Below are 18,179 nucleotides of genomic sequence, written 5' to 3'. Positions count from 1 at the left end.
AAAAAAATTAAATGAGCATAGTGAATACACAGATTTTAGAGGATGTTTTATAAATTATATTTGAGTTTTTATTATCATAACCATTTAAGAATAATATATTGGATACAAAGCCTATAAGCAACAGATTCCAAGAAAACTTGATGTCTTCCTAAAAAAGGAACTTTAGATACCCCTACTCATAAATTGGCACATTAAGAGATAAAATATAACAACTATTGGGTCAATGAAGAAATCAAAGGACAAATCAAAAAAACCTGGAGACAAATGAAAATGAAAATATGACATGCCAAAATTTATGGGATACAGCAAAAGCAGTTCTAAGAGGGAAGTTTATAGCAATACAGGCCTACCTCAACAAACAAGAAAAATCCCAAATAAACTATCTAACAGTGCACCTAAAGGAACTGGAAAAAGAAGAACAAACAAAGCCCAGAATCAGCAGAAGGAAGGAAATAATAAAAATCAGAGCAGAAATAAAGGAAATAAAGACTAAAAAAAAAAAAAACAATAGAAGAAAGTCATTGAAATGAAGAGCTGGTTCTTTGAAAAGATAAAGAAGACTGACAAACCATTAGCTAGACTCACAAAGAAAAAAAGAGAGATGGCTCAAATAAAATCAGAAATGAAAGAGGAGAAATTACAATGGACACCTCAGAAATACAAAAGATTATAAGAGAATTCTATGAAAAGCTATATGCCAACAAACTCGATAATGTAGAAGAAATGGATAAATTCTTAGAATCATACACCTTTGCAAACTGAATCAAGAAGAAATAAAGAATTTGAACAGACCAGTCACCAGGAAGGAGATCAAAACAGTAATCAAAAACCTCCCAAAAATAAAAGTCCAGGACCAGATGGCTTCCCTGATGAATTCTACCAAAAATTCAAAGAAGCCTTAATACCTATCCTTCTCAAACTCTTCTGAAAAATTGAAGTGGCGAAGTTTCCTAACTCATTCTATGAAACCAACATTTTACCCTAATACCAAAACCAGACAAAGACAACACAAAAAAAGAAAATTAGAGGCCAACATCACTGATGAACATTGATGCAAAAATCCTCAACAAAATACCAGCAAATCAAATACAACAATACACTAAAAAGATCATACATCATAATCAAGTGGGATTTTTACAGGCATGCAGGGATGGTTCAACATCTGCAAATCAATCAATGTGACACAGCACATTAACAAAATGAAGAATAAAAACCACATGATCATCTCAATAGATGCAGAGAAAGCACTTGACAAGATACAGCATCCATTTATGAGAAAAACCCTGAATAAAATGGGTATAGAAGGAAAATACCTCAACATAATAAAGGCCATATATGACAAGCCACAGCTAATATCATACTCAATGGAGAAAAACTGAAAGCTATCCCTCTGAGAACAGGAAGCAGACAAGGATGCCCACTTTCACCACTCTTATTTAACATAGTATTGGAAGTCCTAGCCAGAGCAATCAGGCAAGAAAAAGAAAGAAAAGGGATCCAAAGTGGAAAGGAAAAAGTGAAACTGTCACTATTTGCAGATGACATGATTTTATATATAGAAAACCCTAAAGAATCCACCAAAAACCTTCTAGAAATAATAACGAATATGGTAAAGTGGCAAGATACAAATCACCACACAAAAATCAGTTGCATTTCCATATAATAACAACGAAGCAGCAGAAAGAGAAGTTAAGAATACAATCCCATTTACAATCGCAACAAAAAGAATAAAAAACCTAGGAATAAGTTTAACCAAAGAGGTGAAAGACCTGTATAATGAAAACAACGATAAAACAGTGCTGAAAGAAATTGAGGAAGACACAAAGAAATGGAAAGATATTCCATGCTCTTGGATTGGAAGAATTAACATAGTTAAAATGTCCACACTTCCTAAAGCAATCTACAGATTCAATGCAATCCCTAACAAAGTACCAATGACATTTTTCACAGAAACAGAACAAAGAACCCTAAAATTTACAAGGAATAACAAAAGACCCCAAAGAGCCAAAGGAATTCTGAGAAAAAAGAACAAAACTGGAGGCATCAGACTCCCTGATTTCAAAATATACTACAAACTTACAGCAACCAATGGAACAGAATCAAGAGTCCAGAAATAAACCCACACGTTTATGGATAGATAATTTTTGACAAGGGAGCCAAGAACATACAATGGAGAAGGAAAGTCTCTTCAACAAATGGTGCTGGGAAAACTGGAGAGCCACATGCAAAAGAATGAAAGTAGACCATTATATTACACTATACACAAAAATTAACTCAAAATGGATTAAAGACCTGCATGTAAGATCTGAAACCACAAAACTTCTAGAAGAAAACATAGATAGGCAGTACGCTCTTTGACATTGGTTTTAGCAGCATATTTTCAAGTCCCATGTCCAACCAGGCAAGGGAAACAACAGAAAAAATGAACAAATGGGACTACATCAAACTAAAAGGCTTCTGCACAGCAAAGGAAACCATCAACAAAACGAAAAGACAACCTAACAACTGGGAGAAGACATTCGCAAACCATACTTCTGACAAGGGGTTAATCTCCAAAATATATAAAGAACTCATATATCTCAACAACAACAAAAAAACCACCCAATTAAAAAATGGGCAAAAGATCTGAACAGACATTTTTCCAAAGATATACAGATGGCCAACAGGACATGAAAAGATATTCAACATCACTAATTATTAGCGAAATGCAAATCGAAAGTACAATGAGATATCACCTCATGCCCATCAGAATGGCTATAATAATTAAGACGAGAAATAAGTGTTGGAGAGGATGTGGAGAAAAGGGGACTCCCATACACTGCCGGTGGGAGTGCAAACTGGTGCAGCCACTATGGGAAACAGTATGGAGATTCCTCAAAAGATTAAGAATAGAACTACCATACAATCCAGCTATTCCACTGCTGAGTATCCATCCAAAGAACATGAAAAGACAAACGTGTAAAGATACTTGCACCTCTGTGTTCACTGAGCATTATTCACAAGAGCCAAGATTCAGAAGCAACGTAGGTGCTTAACAAGGGACGAATGGATAAAGGAGATGTGGTATATGTACACAGAATCCTACTCAGCCATAAGAAATGATGAAATCTGGCCATTTGCGACAACATGGATGGACCTTGAGGGTATTATGCAAAGTGAAATAAATCAGAGGGAGAAAGTCAAATACCATATGATCTCACTCATAAACAGAAGACAAAAACAACAACAAACGAACACAGAGAGACAGAGATTGAACTGGAGGTTACCAGAGAGGAAGAAGGGAGGAGGGCGAAAGGGGTGATTAGGCTCATGTATACGGTGATGAATGGAAATTAGTCTTTGGGTGGTGAACATGATGTAATCTACACAGAAATCGAAATATAATAATGTAGATCTGAAATTTATACAATATTATAAACCAACGTTACCTCAATAAAAAGAAAAAAAGGAGATAAAATATAAAAGACAACTTAATTTCAAATAGTCAATGACAGGATAATACTAGACAGGATAATAATCTAGTCAGAACACTACATTTCAGAATTAACGAAGGTCGACAGTAAGTAGTGCTTTCAGTTATTCTATTTCCTCGGCAGTACCCACAGTATAGCCTAGGAAGAGGGCAGTTTAAAATATCATTCTGTTTCAAAAGACATTATCAGAGATAAGATTAATCAGTAAAAGTGATCCCAAAATTCTAAAAATACTACCAGAGCACAGTTTAGAATACCTCTTCCTACTTCATTTGTTGATTATAGGTTTTATATTTTCCTATTCAGAGTCTACTTTGCAAGTTAAAAAATGACACGTTTCCATCTCAGATTACCTTTTCCTTTGCAAAGGGAAGGAGAAAATGCCACCAAAGAGATGCTGTTCCTTTCCTACTGAGATGACTGAGTATTTCTGCCTTCGTGAGGGCGTAACTTAATCTAAGGTTGTGCCTTAATACAAACACTTGCACAGCATGCCACATCATGCCAGGGATAACTAAACAAATTAAGCAGAAATGGAATAATATTTAACATTTTAACCACTACTAGTAAGGAAGTAATCTACTCACACTTTCATAGTTTTTTCAATGTTTCTGATGCAGAAATCCAATGTGATCACAACTTCTGTCTTTTTGTGAACAGTTTCATTATAATCATCTTTAACTAATTCTCTAAAAAATAATAATACTCTCATTAGTTTACCTTATGAATTATTTGTTTTCTCTTGTCTATCACTAATTACACTGCTGAACTACTGTGCAGACAAATGTCTTAACAGTCTTGATGGAGTATGAAGCCAGTTCACCCTTTATTACTAAAAGCATCTCTGTGACTCTTACACACATCTAGGGCACAAACCATCACTACTTATTAGGTCTACAGTTTAGAAATCCTGGGCATTAAAATTATATTAAGGAATAAAAACTAATCTATAATCACACAAATAAGATGAACAGCATTACATTTTACATACCAGAATTAACGTTTACTACTCACAGTAGACTGCTGTCCAATTTATACTTTAAATAAGCCAATATGGTCTCTCAAGATCCAGGATGGCATACTAAATAATACGATTGAAGGGCTTTTGGTTTACAACAAGGGTCAACAAACTAAGGTTAGATGCTTGTTTTTGCTAAGAATCCTATTTACATTTTTAAAGGTTGTAAAAATAAAATAAAAACAAAGAAAAAACTTTATGTGGCCCACAAAGTCTAAAATATTTGCTAACTGAGAAAAAAAGTTTGCCAACAGTGGTCTACATTAACTATTTTCTCATGAGTTATTAATCTAAAAGCTAATAAGTAAAGGAATAAAAGCTTCCCGGAGCGGTGACTGGGGTAGATGACAACAGCAAGAGAAAACGAGACCTGTTAGTAACAACGCTATGAAAATAAATGGAGTCAACACTTAGATTTTTCCAGAGACTATTTAGTAAAAACAAACAGGCTCCTTAATAGAAAAAGCATAGGCTTACAAACTGGGTATGTGACATATAAAAAAATATTATAAGCATAAATTTAAAGGTTTAAAACAAAGGTGACAGGGAAAAAAATAGAGCCTTATTCTCATTTATTCTCAGAAGCAGCGGCAGAACAAGAGGGATGAAATGCTCCTTCACACGTGTCTTTGTGAGAAGGGAAGGACAGGTGTGAGGTGGGTATACACCAACTGTCACAAGCACAGCATGAGCCCCGAGGACACGAGGCCATGACTGTTTGTACAAATTGAAAAGCTGCACGTGCGGCTATACAGAACTAGAGGCATGATTCCCAAAAGAGGCCGCTTACTGTCCACCTCTCAGATGGAGAGATGACAGCTACAAATCATGAAAGGGAAAAAAGGTCAAACCATATTCATCACAAAACATTTCTTAGGGTCACTTTCAGGGAGAGAATACTTAACTAGATGATCAATATTCTGACCTAGAAAAACTATATTAAGTGATTTAGAAAAAAAAAGTTAGCTTTTAAATTGCTTGTCAAGGTGAGTGTGTACTCAGACTGTATGATTTCACTTATACAAAATGTCTAAAACAGGCAAATCCATAGAGACAAAGTATATGAGCGGTTGCCTCGGGGTAGGAGCCTATGGGGGAAATAGGGAGTGACTGCTAATGGGTGCAGGGTTTCTTTTTGGGGTGATAAAAATATTCTAAAATTAGTGGTGATGGTTGCACAACTCTGTGAATGTACTAAAATCACTGAATTATACACTTTAAAAATGAGTGAATTATATAGCATGTGAATTATATCTCAATAATGTTGTTAAAAAAAGTTGAGAGTATACTTAATTTGGGATAAAAGGTAAGAAAGGGAGGAAGTTCTGAGGACATAAACCCTAGAAAGAGGAAGAGGTTGTGCTGGATCCTAACGACGCCAAAGCCCTTGGAGACGGGGCCATGACAGCCAAGTCAGGTCCTGGGAAAGGGATTCAGCTGCTATCATCTTGTCCAGTATGGTGTAAGTGTTAAAATTCAGATACTCCTTGTCCTATGCCTCATAAGGTTTTTGTAGGAATCCAATGGAAAAAAAAAAAAAAGAGCTGCTAAACCTTTTGTAAACTAAATGTGAAACAAAAGTATTATAATAAAAACCCAGTACCTGACCCCAACTAGCCTGAAGGGGTGAAGTATCAGTGATGGGGTGGGCACCAGTTATTTAGCGAAGTCTACATGAAGATCAATTTTCAAATTTCACTCTACCACTTACATCAACCATCGTATCCCCTTTCGCATTAATTCTTGATAAAGCAGCAACGTACTGGTAACTCTACAGGCATAACACACAACTCCTGTTATTGCCTAGGGAAGAAATACAAAATGTCAATATTTGGTGCTAACTGTGGTACATGGTAAGAAAAACTTTTACATAAAAATTTTCAAGCTTATGTGTTTTTATCAGGTTAATTAAAACACAATACACTGCCAATTTCTAAAAGCTAAGGACAGATACAACTGTACTAAATATTTCATCCTTAACATGATAATGTTAAACATGCACTGTCTCAATGGAGAAAATTTTCTTATGAGTCCAAAACACAATATAAAGTAAACCAGAGAGAACACAAAATAATTTGCAATGGCTAACAATCCGAATGAAGAATTTCCTGAGTCATATCGGCGTCTGTAAAGACACAATACATTTTATTGCCTCCACTGTTGATAGGAGAATTTTAATTCAGAAGTTTACATAGTAATTTAATTCGACACTAACCTTCGCCATGCTGGCATCCCCATCTAAATCATAACGGGGATGCACTTTAGGGAGGGAAACTGAAATACGAAGGAAAATCATTAAAATCAGCAATAAAGCATTTTGAATAAATTATTTTATCCTTTACATAGCAACCTCTAAGTTAAACATTAACCTCTAAATTAAACATTAGTGGCAAAACTCTTTAATGTTCTTTACCTGGTTAAAAAAACCACTTGAAACAGCAGTGCTTGTTGCGTAACAAATTACCCGCGACATTTCTAAGGAGTTTCATTCTTTTCCTTAAATATATTCCAATACAACAAGCTCAATGCTTCTGTTTAAATCCAAATCAAATCCCAAAGATCCAAATAGAAACGTAAAAGTCTGGGTAATTTATTTTTTTCACCACTAGGATTAACAATTTAAAAGATTCCAAACTGTAGATCTAACTTTTCTCAGACTCCAAAGCCTGGCAGTGTCCTAGTCACACTGGACACAATAAACGTTTGCTGAAATTCACGATACAAAAGGTTGAGTGTCAGTAAAATGCTAAAAGCAGAGAGCGACAGTAAAACACAGGTGACAAACCTTTACCATTTTATAAACAAAATATTTAAGGTCACACTGTGTTGCCTACAGGCTTACCAATTTTACTACTGGTTTCATCCAACTCATTTACCAACTTTTAACGTTTATGAAAGCTCCACATTAATGCCATCATTAATGAACTTTATGAAGATGACGTGATTTTTACAGGTTGGTCTGTTTGTTTTAGTGGCTGGTAAGAACAAGAGGAAAAATCCCCACTTACTTTTTTCATATATCAGTCCCACAGCACTCAGAGGCTCTTGGCTTACTACGAAGATGGGATTGTCCTCAGTCGTTTTGGGCAAATGCTGTGCCAGTCTTCCAGGTTCTAGAACTAAGCGTCGTCCTTCATAGATAAGTTCTTGATTTGAAGAAATAATTTTGGTTTGTTTATACACCAGTTCATGAAATACAGCAGCACTGCGTGAGGAAAATCCAAAGGACAACATAACTGGGACAAGACGAGAGGTAAAATCTTTTTTTTAACGATGACTGCAATAACATCCATTTCTTTTTTTTTTTTAAAGATTTAATTTTTCCTTTTTCTCCCCAAAGCCCCCCATACATAGTTGTGTATTTTTAGTTGTGGGTCCTTCCAGTTGTGGCATGCGGGATGCTGCCTCAGCATGGCCTGATGAGCGGTGGCATGTCCGCGTGCAGGATTCGAACTGGCGAAACCCTGGGCTGCCCAAGCGGAGCGCTCAAACTTAACCACTCGGCCACGGGGCCGGCCCCAGTAACACCCATTGCTAACGATACTCGAGATCGTGATCAGTCCACAGCACGCTGCTGTGGGTCCTGCAGTCCAGTAAACTGAGATTCCACACTAATCCACTCTGAAATCTTTCTGTGTCTGGATACCTACACCGGGTACGTGCAGTGCAGGAGTCTTACTATTTAATAACGGAGAGCCGACATCGCAAGAGCTTAAGAGCACTGACGCTGGACTCAGACTCTCAGGGTTCAAACTCCAGTTCTTGCACGTACTTGCTGGACTCACCTTCAGTCCTTAACTCCTCAGTGCTAAGTCCCCTCACCTGTAGGATGGGAACCACAGTCCCCACCTCACAGAACTGTTGTGAGGATTAAATGACTTCAACAGGTAAAGAACTGAGAACAGTACTCGCAACATAACTATATAATGTTTGTTCAATTAATTAAATAAAAGCAGGTATTTTCAAAATGATGGTTTGAGGAAAAAGGTAGAATCTCCTTAAATAGATCCAGGAAAGCAAAGAACGCTTTCAGCAGCAATGTTGTGACCGTCTCTGCCACAGGCCCCTGCCGGGATCTGGCCCAGGCTTGGGGGGGCTTTTGACATTCAAGTACACTTTCAAAGTGAGAGTGGCCGACACCTAACTCTGACCCACATTTATTCAGGCTATTAAGCATCAAAATAAAGACAAATGATATATTTTAATCTAATGTTATATTAATATTTTATTCATTATATTTAAAGCTTATACTTGACATATATATTAGATATTAATTATCTAAAATATTATTTTGTTTAATTAATTTTATTCCTTAAAAAATTACCAAAAGTCTCTTTTTGAGTTTTATGAGGCATCAAAGCTGGTATTTAAATCTTGTCAAAACAGAAACCAAGGCATATAGAATAGATTAACAGATGTAACTTTTTCCCCTTCATTTTAAAAAGCATTTTATTTAGAGATCATTGTGGATGTGCATGCAGTTGTAAGGAATAACAGAGATGCTACATACTATTCCCCCAGTGTCCCCAAGGGAAAGAGTGTGCACAAATACAGCACGACGTCACAACCAGGACACTGACACTGACACAACCCATCCCTCTTCTTCAGATCTGCCTGGCTTTACATGCGAGCCTGTGTGCAGTTAGTTCCATGCAGCTCTATCACATGGGGAGACTTTTTTTCACATGAGCATAACGTGTTTTTGCTTAGATAATACAAATGATTATCTCTCCAGCACCCAATAAAGGCTTTATGCCACATGTGCAAATAATAACTATATGAACCTATATTGAAGACTTACGCTTTTTTTAAATGACAGGGTAGGACTCAACGAAACTTGGCCCATTTATTAGTAGATGCTATCTGTGGTATGTAACGATGTAATTTGAGAGAAGGCATAGAAATGAAAATAGTCTTGTAAAACCGGCAGTTTAAAAACAAGCTAATTTACTTGTATATTTTAGAAAATTAGAAAACTAATCTTTTTACTCCAAAGAAAAGTGAAAAAGAATTTACTGAGAACTCAAACATAATTTTCTAAGTGGGAAGTGGGTGCCTTTGATGAAGCTGAGGCATCTTTTCTATTTCCTCTCCTAATTTACAAAGGTAATTATTACATAACACAATATCATGACACAGAAAGAAAATGTAAATCAGTACTTACGTATTATAGCTATGAATATAAATCTTATGAGCCGTCATTTGTTGTAGTGAAAAAACATGAATTATCATTCGGTGAAGAATATCACTAGTTTCTGCAAAAAACTGGTCAAAACCCCAACACTTCTCCTGGTCTGCCTCGAGGATGTTTGCCAGAACAGGGGTGAGCAGAACCTGAAGACCCCTAAAATAGTACGAAAAAAGTTACTTAAAGACCGAACGTGTTATGTTTTGTCTAGATACAAAATCATAATATCCATCACAAAATCCAATGAATGGCTATTAATATTATTAGATTAATTTAAAATTTTTAAAAATCTGCCAACTTTTCAGAAAGCCAGGTAGTCTTGGCTTAGTATTTATTACTTGTCAAGGAATCAGGGGTTATGGGATTTTTATGTTAGCTTTTACTGATTATTTTGATGCTCTCCTTCCCAAGTTTTCTTACTTTTCCAAACACATTCTAACACTGTGTACACGTGGCGATGGGGGCAGACCTGCCGATTTGAACCAGGAGGCCACGCGGCTGAGACAATGGTTCAGTTTCAGGGTCTTTAATGTCCTTTTCATATGGCACTCAAGAGACATAACTTTTTACGTTGAATTTATATGCCTTTTGTAGTATACTTATTTAGGAAGTAAAATTATCATAATCATCTAGCAATCAATTAGTGCCCATTCAACCAGGAATAATCTTTGACTAATAAGCTTAAATATTTTTTAAAAGATGAACGGAAGCACCTTCATTCTCTCATGCTTTCACCAAATTATAAAATATCCCCAAACAGGCTCTCAATTACGAAATTTCAAATAGTCTTAAAAATATATTCTTGACTATGTGAGAGACACTGGAATAATTACTTGTCTGTCAACAGTTTTTAAAATATGTAGAGGACATTTTTTCAGGGCCAGCCCGGTGGCGCAGCGGTTAAATGCACACGTTCCGCTTTGGTGGCCCAGGGTTCGCCGGTTTAGATCCTGGGTGCGGACATGGCACCGCCTGGCAAGCCATGCTGTGGTAGGTGTCCCACATAGAAAGTAGAGGAAGATGGGCACGGATGTTAGCTCAGGGCCAGTCTTCAGCAAAAAGAGGAGGACTGCCAGCAGATGTTAGCTCAGGGCTAATCTTCCTCAAGGGAAAAAAAAAGTATGTAGAGGACATTTTAAATCTTTGCTAACAGGTATCTACTCCCCCTCCTTTTGTAAAAGAATCCACACTCTCCGCTCTCTAAACCCGATCTCTGTGTGCAGAGGGGCGCGACAACCAGGTCTGGTTATCACGGGTAGTCACAGGTGCCAGGGGGCAGCATAAAGTTAGTTAAATGAGAATCAATCCAGAAACCTCTGCTAAAACTATCGGGAAAGAAAGTCTTTCTTCCCACTGAGCTTTCACAGCTGTGGGGACGTGAGTCTGGGAATGCCAGGGGCCATCCCGAGGCTGCCAGGAAAGAGCCTGCCTGCGAGTGGAGAGAAGTCAGAGAAAGCAGGCCCGGACGACGCGAAGCAGCCACGTCTGGATGACACGGTCTGAGTCCAAGGAGTCGGCTGGACTCTGAGCCACACACACACGAGAACTTCTCATTACACAGTCAATCCACTTCATTTCCACTCCAACTGGCTGAGTGGGGCTCTTCTCACTTGCAATCCAGTCTTGACTGGTACATATAAGAAAGAGGACAGTTCTCTTTTTTGGCAGTTGTTCCATTTTTGGTACCTGTTTTCACTGCTCATTTGTAGCACTTAAAGTCCTTACTATTTAAGAAAAACAAGATCATATAATAATCTACTTTGTGGTACCTAAGCAGTTTTTATCAAAGAATTTATAATTTGGTGTGCTAACAACTGATTAGATGGAAAATCTACAGCCTCTCCCCCTCCTGAAATGGACAACCTGTAGTTCAGAGGTCAAAGCACTGAATCTGAGTTTCAGCAACATAATTATTAAACAGCAAGTGTTCATTTCCTGATCCCTTTATATTTTATCAGTTTTGCCCGAGAGCCCCAAAATGAGTATTTTCTAAGTCAAAATTTAATACAAATCACTATTATAATATCAAATCTCTGCTCTTCAATAAAATTAACTTCTCTTGGTAATTCTCGCTGCATGAAACAATTTTATTTTGAAGAATGTTTTTAAACAATCCAAAAATGAATCTGTCAGGACACTCGTTTTAAAAAATAATTTTAGCAGTGGAACTCTTGGTTTCAATGAGTTTTCACAGGAATCAATACATAAAACGATAGGTGAGGGGGCTGGCCCCCTGGCCTAGTGGTTAAGTTCAGCACATTCTGCTTCAGTGGCCTGGGTTTGGTTCCCAAGCATGGACTTACACTACTTGTCAGCCATGTTCTGGTGGCGACCCACATACAAAATAGAGGAAGACTGGCACAGATGTTAGAGCAGGGTGAATCTTCCTCAAGCAAAAAGAAGAAGATTGGCAACAGATGTTAGCTCAGGGCAAATCTTCCTCAGCAGAAAAAAGAAGAAGAAGATAGGTGATATTTTATTAGCTTGTGATACATATATATATAATTTATTCAAATAAATAAGTTGCTAAATAGTTAATATTTAAAATACTAAATTCTACATATTGATGAGTGCCTTGGCTTGATTTCCAGAGTAAAATAATATACCCTCTACTTTTAATTTCTTTTACCTTAAATCTTTCTTTGTGATAACAGGATTCATACCTGACAACATAATTCTTTTGAGTTCTGGCTGCTAAATTAAATAAGACCTATAGGAGCATTTGAAATGCTGGAGAAAGTAGTAGAAAACGATTTCTCACATTTGGAATAATAGGAATGCTTTTTTTTTTTTTGCTGAGGAAGATTCACCCTGAACTAACATTCACTGCCAATTTTCCTCTTTTTGTATGTGGGCTGCCATCATAGCATGGCCACTGACAGATGAGTGGTGTAGGTCTGCACCCAGGAAGTGACCCTGGGCTGCCGAAGCGGAGGGCGCTGAACTTAACCACTAGGCCACTGGGGCCTGCCCATGAGTACTTTTTTAACATGAGGATAACATTAAACTTCTTGAGTGTTTGTGTTTGAGAACTCTAGTCACTCCTATCTATACCACTGTTTGCGTCTGTCAATACAGAGGTCAGCACAAAAGATACCAAGGTCCTAAGCTGGATCCTCACACTGGACAGAACCCCAAGACCAGTGATTTGCAATCTCAAAAATGTACGTCCTACGTCCTAAGACAGACCAGGATGGATGTTTATATTGCGTGCCACAAAGACAAAACTCACAAATCCAAGCACACGCTTTCATAACATCTAATCAAAACAACAGACTGCCTTTAAGTATGTGTGCCTTTACCCAACAAAGATGCCAAACACCAAAGTGCACGTGAGGAGAACGTGGGCACACGACACTCACCGTGAAAGACTGCAGGACACAGGCATGTCCCCACTCCAGTCGATCGGGCCATTCTCTGCTTTCTGTACTCCAGATATTGCGCCAGAAGGCTTTCCAGTAAGTATTTTATACCTTGGGAAGAACAAAAGCCGAATGAACTAAGCAGTTCATGGTTGCATAGCCTGTCAATGGGCTTCGCAAAAGTATCTCCTCGGTTGCACCTACAATTATCTACTAGACGAAACTTTGTGAGTGATGTTCACAGGATCCACAAAGCAAGCAAAATACTTTGAATCTGACTGACTGAAGCAGAATAGTGGCTGTACGATTATTTTATATATGCCACAATTAATTTTCATTTGGGCTCTCAGAGTACCAAAAAACAGCATCATGACGTTCACAACAAAGATACTAATTTTTCCATCTGAACAAATCGAGGAAACACAAAAAAAGTTACGTTACAGAATATCTCCAGACCATGACATAAAGCATCTAATTGCTCTGACTCATAGTATCCAAAGGCACAGTCGACAGGACTAGGAAATCACTGCGGAAATGAACAACAGTGTTCTCTTTTAGAAAAAAGATGAAACTATACAAAGCACAACGTCAGACAGATTCCTTGCGTATTGAAAAAATATAAACACATATAAGAATAGGTGTGTATACCAAAATTAAAAGCCCAATTTAATTTGATTCTTGATGAAAAGTGGTAGAAATAAATATGAATTGAAGAAAGAGATGGTCAAGGAAGCAAAACAACAACGACGGAGGAGGTCAGCGAAGGCAGCTTTCAGCTTCCGCACAGTCCCAAAGCAACCCCGAGAGCAGGGGAGGAAGAGCCTCACGCCTCCAAGGACACTGTCCACGGATGACAACGCAGGACACAGCACAGCAGAATCTTACCTAAGTCTACAGCTATTATTTCCGGCATAATTTTTGTTTGTTTGTTTAATGTCTACATAAATGTGCCCTGAGCAAATCAATTTTTTCTTTAACAAAGTAGAACAAACCAGTACGACTGATTTAGACTACTTGCTGCTCCTCAGCAGAGGCAGCCAGATTTCTGCCTTGAGAGATTTTTCAGGGAAGAAGAAAATTAAAGTGAAAAGTAAGCTGTATTCACGTAAGAAGGATCAGACTGTGGAGGACCAAGTAGGGACATGCGAGATTAACGCAAGAAAAGAGGAGGGAATGGAATGAAGGGCAGACTTCTTAAGGGAATGCTCACATATTCTTAAAAAAACTTAACTAATTTTGATAAGATCCCTGTATAAACACACTCATGACATGTAAATGAGACGGCAAGGGGTCAACACTGCTGTGACAGGAAACAAACGCAGCCGAAAGTCAAGTAAAGCGGTCGTTATCACTCTTACAGCACTTCTGAACACCCATTAGCACCAGCATTCATAAGAAGCTGAACTTCTGTGCAAATAAACAAATTCTTCTAATGGTATAGCTTCCCATTTGCTGGTCAGACAAAATCATCAGGCATTCCTAGTTCTTATGAGTCATACGTTTTCCTTATTAGGGAGCATCACACTTTTATTTAATCCATCTTCAGGGCAGCAAGAAATGCTGACATTGCTTTAAAACACGTCTGTGACAATAAAGGCATGACTAACTGTTAGGCACAATTCACGTTTAATGAGAAAAACACAAATGGACTCAGCCATCATTAGTGAAGAAATTTTATAAAAAGGGCACTGCCGTAAGCAGGCTCAAGATGATGCTGTACAAAAATCCTCAGGACAGTAACGGATGTCTTCTTGCCACAAACAGGCATTTGTCCTTGCTGGAAAGAAAACATGTAGGTACCTGGGTTTTAGCAAAAGTCATATTATCAGCTGAATTGGTTTTAGTTCCTCAAACTAACAAAAAGAAAAATACGCTTCTCCCTCAATTTTCCGAGATGAGATTAAAGATTGTATTTTCAGGGTTGTGATGATTAAGTCATGTTTGCTGAGAAAAGGCAGAGTCAAATATACAAAGGTCTGAGAGAAATGTTAAGATCTAAAAGAACGGTTCCTGTCGCCAGTCACTCCTGAGCCAAACAGGATGCACAACCCCGTGCTTTCATGCGGACGCAGCTGGCTGTTTCTCAGGAAGCAAGGTCAGTCACCAACTTCTTTTAAAATAAAAAGATGTGTGGTCAATGTATGCTATGGATGAATTTTAAAATAAATTTCACATCCAGAAATCCAGCTCTCTTTCCCTCCATTATTTAGATTACAATAGTGATTTTATACACAGCAATTATTTCCTCATAAGTAGGGCAGTACATAAATGTATAACGTACTGGTAAAATGCACTCGTCCTTGGACCGAAAGAGCAACACTAGAAAAAATTTAATATTACACGACATGTTATTTTTGAAATGGCAAAAGAAATCAGATGAGTTCAGGGTAAGAATTCTATTTCTTTTAGATCCAGTAATGGTTCTAGGACTCCACAGAAGTACTATTTTTTACGTTATATGGAAGGAAAAACCTGATAAGTACACAAAGAGAAACAAACAAACAGCATGCTGAAATAAAATCCAGAAAGCAGAAGATTTTTAACGATGGACCAAAGACTGGATGCCATGTATACTTTGTATGTAAGATTTAAACACGATACGAAAAATTATGCCTATACACTTCCATAAGGCTGCGTCCTTATTAAAAACCAAATAGCCTAAAATATCAGAAATGATGCCTAAATCAATTTTCATTAGTGTATACCTCTAACATAAAATGAAACAAAATAAGACGGAGACATATTTTAAAAACTTTTCCCAATTTGAGATGGACAGACCACTTACATCACTTCCTTATTCCTGCGTGGCCCTTCAAACGGTCTGAACGGCAGTGACCCGGTGGCTGCGTGGTAAAACGTTACCCCGATGCTCCAAAGGTCGACCGTGGCTCCATACTTCTTCTGATGGTCTTTCCGCAGCACGGCTCGCTCATACATATCAGGATGCTTAAAAAAAGACGAAAACCTACTAACTTGCATCCTATGGTAATACAGTATACAAAAATAGGTACTCAAGAATGCCTATAAATTCCATCCTATTTTCCTAATCATTTCACTCTCCCAATCTGAAAAGACTATTCACATCTTCTCTTTTCCTAAACCTCCAACACCACCCCCTCTGACCCTCGATTTTGATGACCTCACACCTCACTTCACACTTCAATGAGGAAAGAGAAGACTCAGAGGTTAGGTCCCCTTTGACACCTTCTACCACACACCAATCTCCCCGAGCCTGTGTCCAGACTCCAGGCCTGCTTTGCAGTTACAAGGGTACGAGTCCTATCAAGGGCTGACTTTCCCATCTGTGCTGTGGAGCCCATCACATCTATCACCAATCCCAGAAATCAATTCCTGTAACTGCCTTTTATTTTATGCATCATTTCCCCCCTCTACTGGATCATTCCTTTTAACTTACACACATGCTTCACTCTCCCCTATTTTTAGAAAGCCCTAAACTGACCCCACAACCCCTTCTAGCTATCACTCAATTTTCTGCTTCCCACCATAGCAAAACTTCTCAAAATAGCCATCTGTACTCAGAACTGCACTATTTCCTCACCTCCCCTTTAGGCCTACGGCATTAAATATCATCCATGTTCTTTAATTCCCGAAACTCTCTCCTGCCCTGAGCTCCAGATCCATAAATCCTACTGTTTTCTTTTCTTTAATTTTTTAAATTGTGGTCATAATAGCTTGTAACATTGTGAAATTTCAGTTGTACACATTATTATTTGTCAGACACTATATAAATGCGCCCCTCACCCCTTGTGCCCACCTCCTCACTCTCCTTCCCCCCGGTAACCACTAAACTGTTCTCTTTGTCTGTTACTTTGTTTATGTTCCACAAATAAGTGAAATCATGTGGTGTTTGTCTTTCTCTGTCTGGCTTATTTCATTTAACATAACCCCCTCAAGGTCCATCCTTGTGGTTGTGAATGGGACGATTTTGTCTTTTTTATGGCTGAGTAGTATTCCATTATACATATATACCACATCTTTATCTAATCATTGGTTGACTTACTGTTTTCTTGAATGTCTAAAAGGTAGTTCAAACTTAACATATCCAAAACAAACTCTTGGCCTTCCCACTCAAACCTGTTTCTTTCTAATCTTATCCTCTAAGTAAAGAGTACCATCATCTATCCAGTTGCTCATACCCAAAACCTATCAAGCAGCCTTAATTCCTTTCCCTCCTCCCTCACATGCAACCCATCAGAGCAAGTCATATGGAGTCTGAGATGAAAATTAAATTTTCTAGAATTAATTCAGAGGATTAGCCTGACTGGGTTCCCTGGGAGCTAGTGACGCGGTAAGCAGCTAGTCGGATAATAAACGCAAGTCCTGAAGCACAGAGGACGCTATACCACAGCTGCGAGAACAGATGGCTCCTGTCGGACATGGGTGAGGAGCCAGCAGACCCAGACAGAGATTCTGGCCGACCTCTAGCTCTGCAGAGAACCACCAGGGGTCACAAATGCTCAGCCTGCTGACACCTGCCTTTATGGAAGTTATGCATTGGAACTTTAAGATTCTTGGAAGATAAAGCTACAAGAGTGTACTCTGGACCCAAGAAGAGTCATCACCCAAATGATCTCAAACCAAAACAACGCCTTAGGACACTGTGGTATTTGGCTGTGGCCCAAAGGCCTGGGAACCAACGCAGGTAACATTGCTGGGAGGGTGCGTCTAAATGACGCAGTCTATGAATCTGACTCCCAAAGGGTCACCGTTCCTGGATTTTTTGGGGGCGGGTGGGACTCGTTGGGGAAATACATTTTAATGGGAAATCAGAAGAGGTGATAAGCATGGGGCATTTGAAGTGAGTGTCCAAACATAGGCCCACCAGACAGCTGGGGTCTGAGTGGTTTTGCCGGTTCTGTGGCATAGCACATAAAGGAAGTACTGTCCAAAGCAGCTCCAGCCAGACCTCTGACCTGGCCGCTGGTATTCAGTGTATAAATGGTGCTGTGAATAGGCCTAGAGTACCTGGACAGGCCTGACATCTTCCGGAATATGAGGCCACCAACCTGGGAAGAGGCAGCACAGCGATTCTAGAAGGAGACAGAGGGGGGACCTCCTCAAAAGGTGCAGTAATACACTGCCTAACTGGTGTAGCAGGAAGGCGTTCCCTAGGGAGT

General features: G+C 38.5%; 1 protein-coding gene across 3 annotated transcripts in view; it reads right to left on the bottom strand.

Moving 5' to 3' along the window:
• The window catches only part of TBK1 (TANK binding kinase 1), a 41,745-nt gene that overhangs the window by 8,367 nt on the left and 15,199 nt on the right, over positions 1 to 18,179 (bottom strand). For all 3 annotated transcript variants that reach the window (XM_023643930.2, XM_070271847.1, XM_070271846.1), the window contains exons 6-12: positions 15,827 to 15,987; positions 13,042 to 13,152; positions 9,656 to 9,835; positions 7,500 to 7,696; positions 6,707 to 6,765; positions 6,203 to 6,294; positions 4,061 to 4,162 (exon numbers count right to left, since the gene is read on the bottom strand). In XM_023643930.2, the coding sequence (XP_023499698.2) occupies positions 4,061 to 4,162; positions 6,203 to 6,294; positions 6,707 to 6,765; positions 7,500 to 7,696; positions 9,656 to 9,835; positions 13,042 to 13,152; positions 15,827 to 15,987 (902 nt within the window). The remainder of the gene's footprint in view (positions 1 to 4,060; positions 4,163 to 6,202; positions 6,295 to 6,706; positions 6,766 to 7,499; positions 7,697 to 9,655; positions 9,836 to 13,041; positions 13,153 to 15,826; positions 15,988 to 18,179) is intronic.

This window comes from Equus caballus, chromosome 6, assembly GCF_041296265.1.
Source record: "Equus caballus isolate H_3958 breed thoroughbred chromosome 6, TB-T2T, whole genome shotgun sequence".
NCBI classification, from domain to species: domain Eukaryota; kingdom Metazoa; phylum Chordata; class Mammalia; order Perissodactyla; family Equidae; genus Equus; species Equus caballus.
Note: the sequence above shows the minus strand (reverse complement) of the source record. Positions and strands in the feature narration are given on the sequence as shown.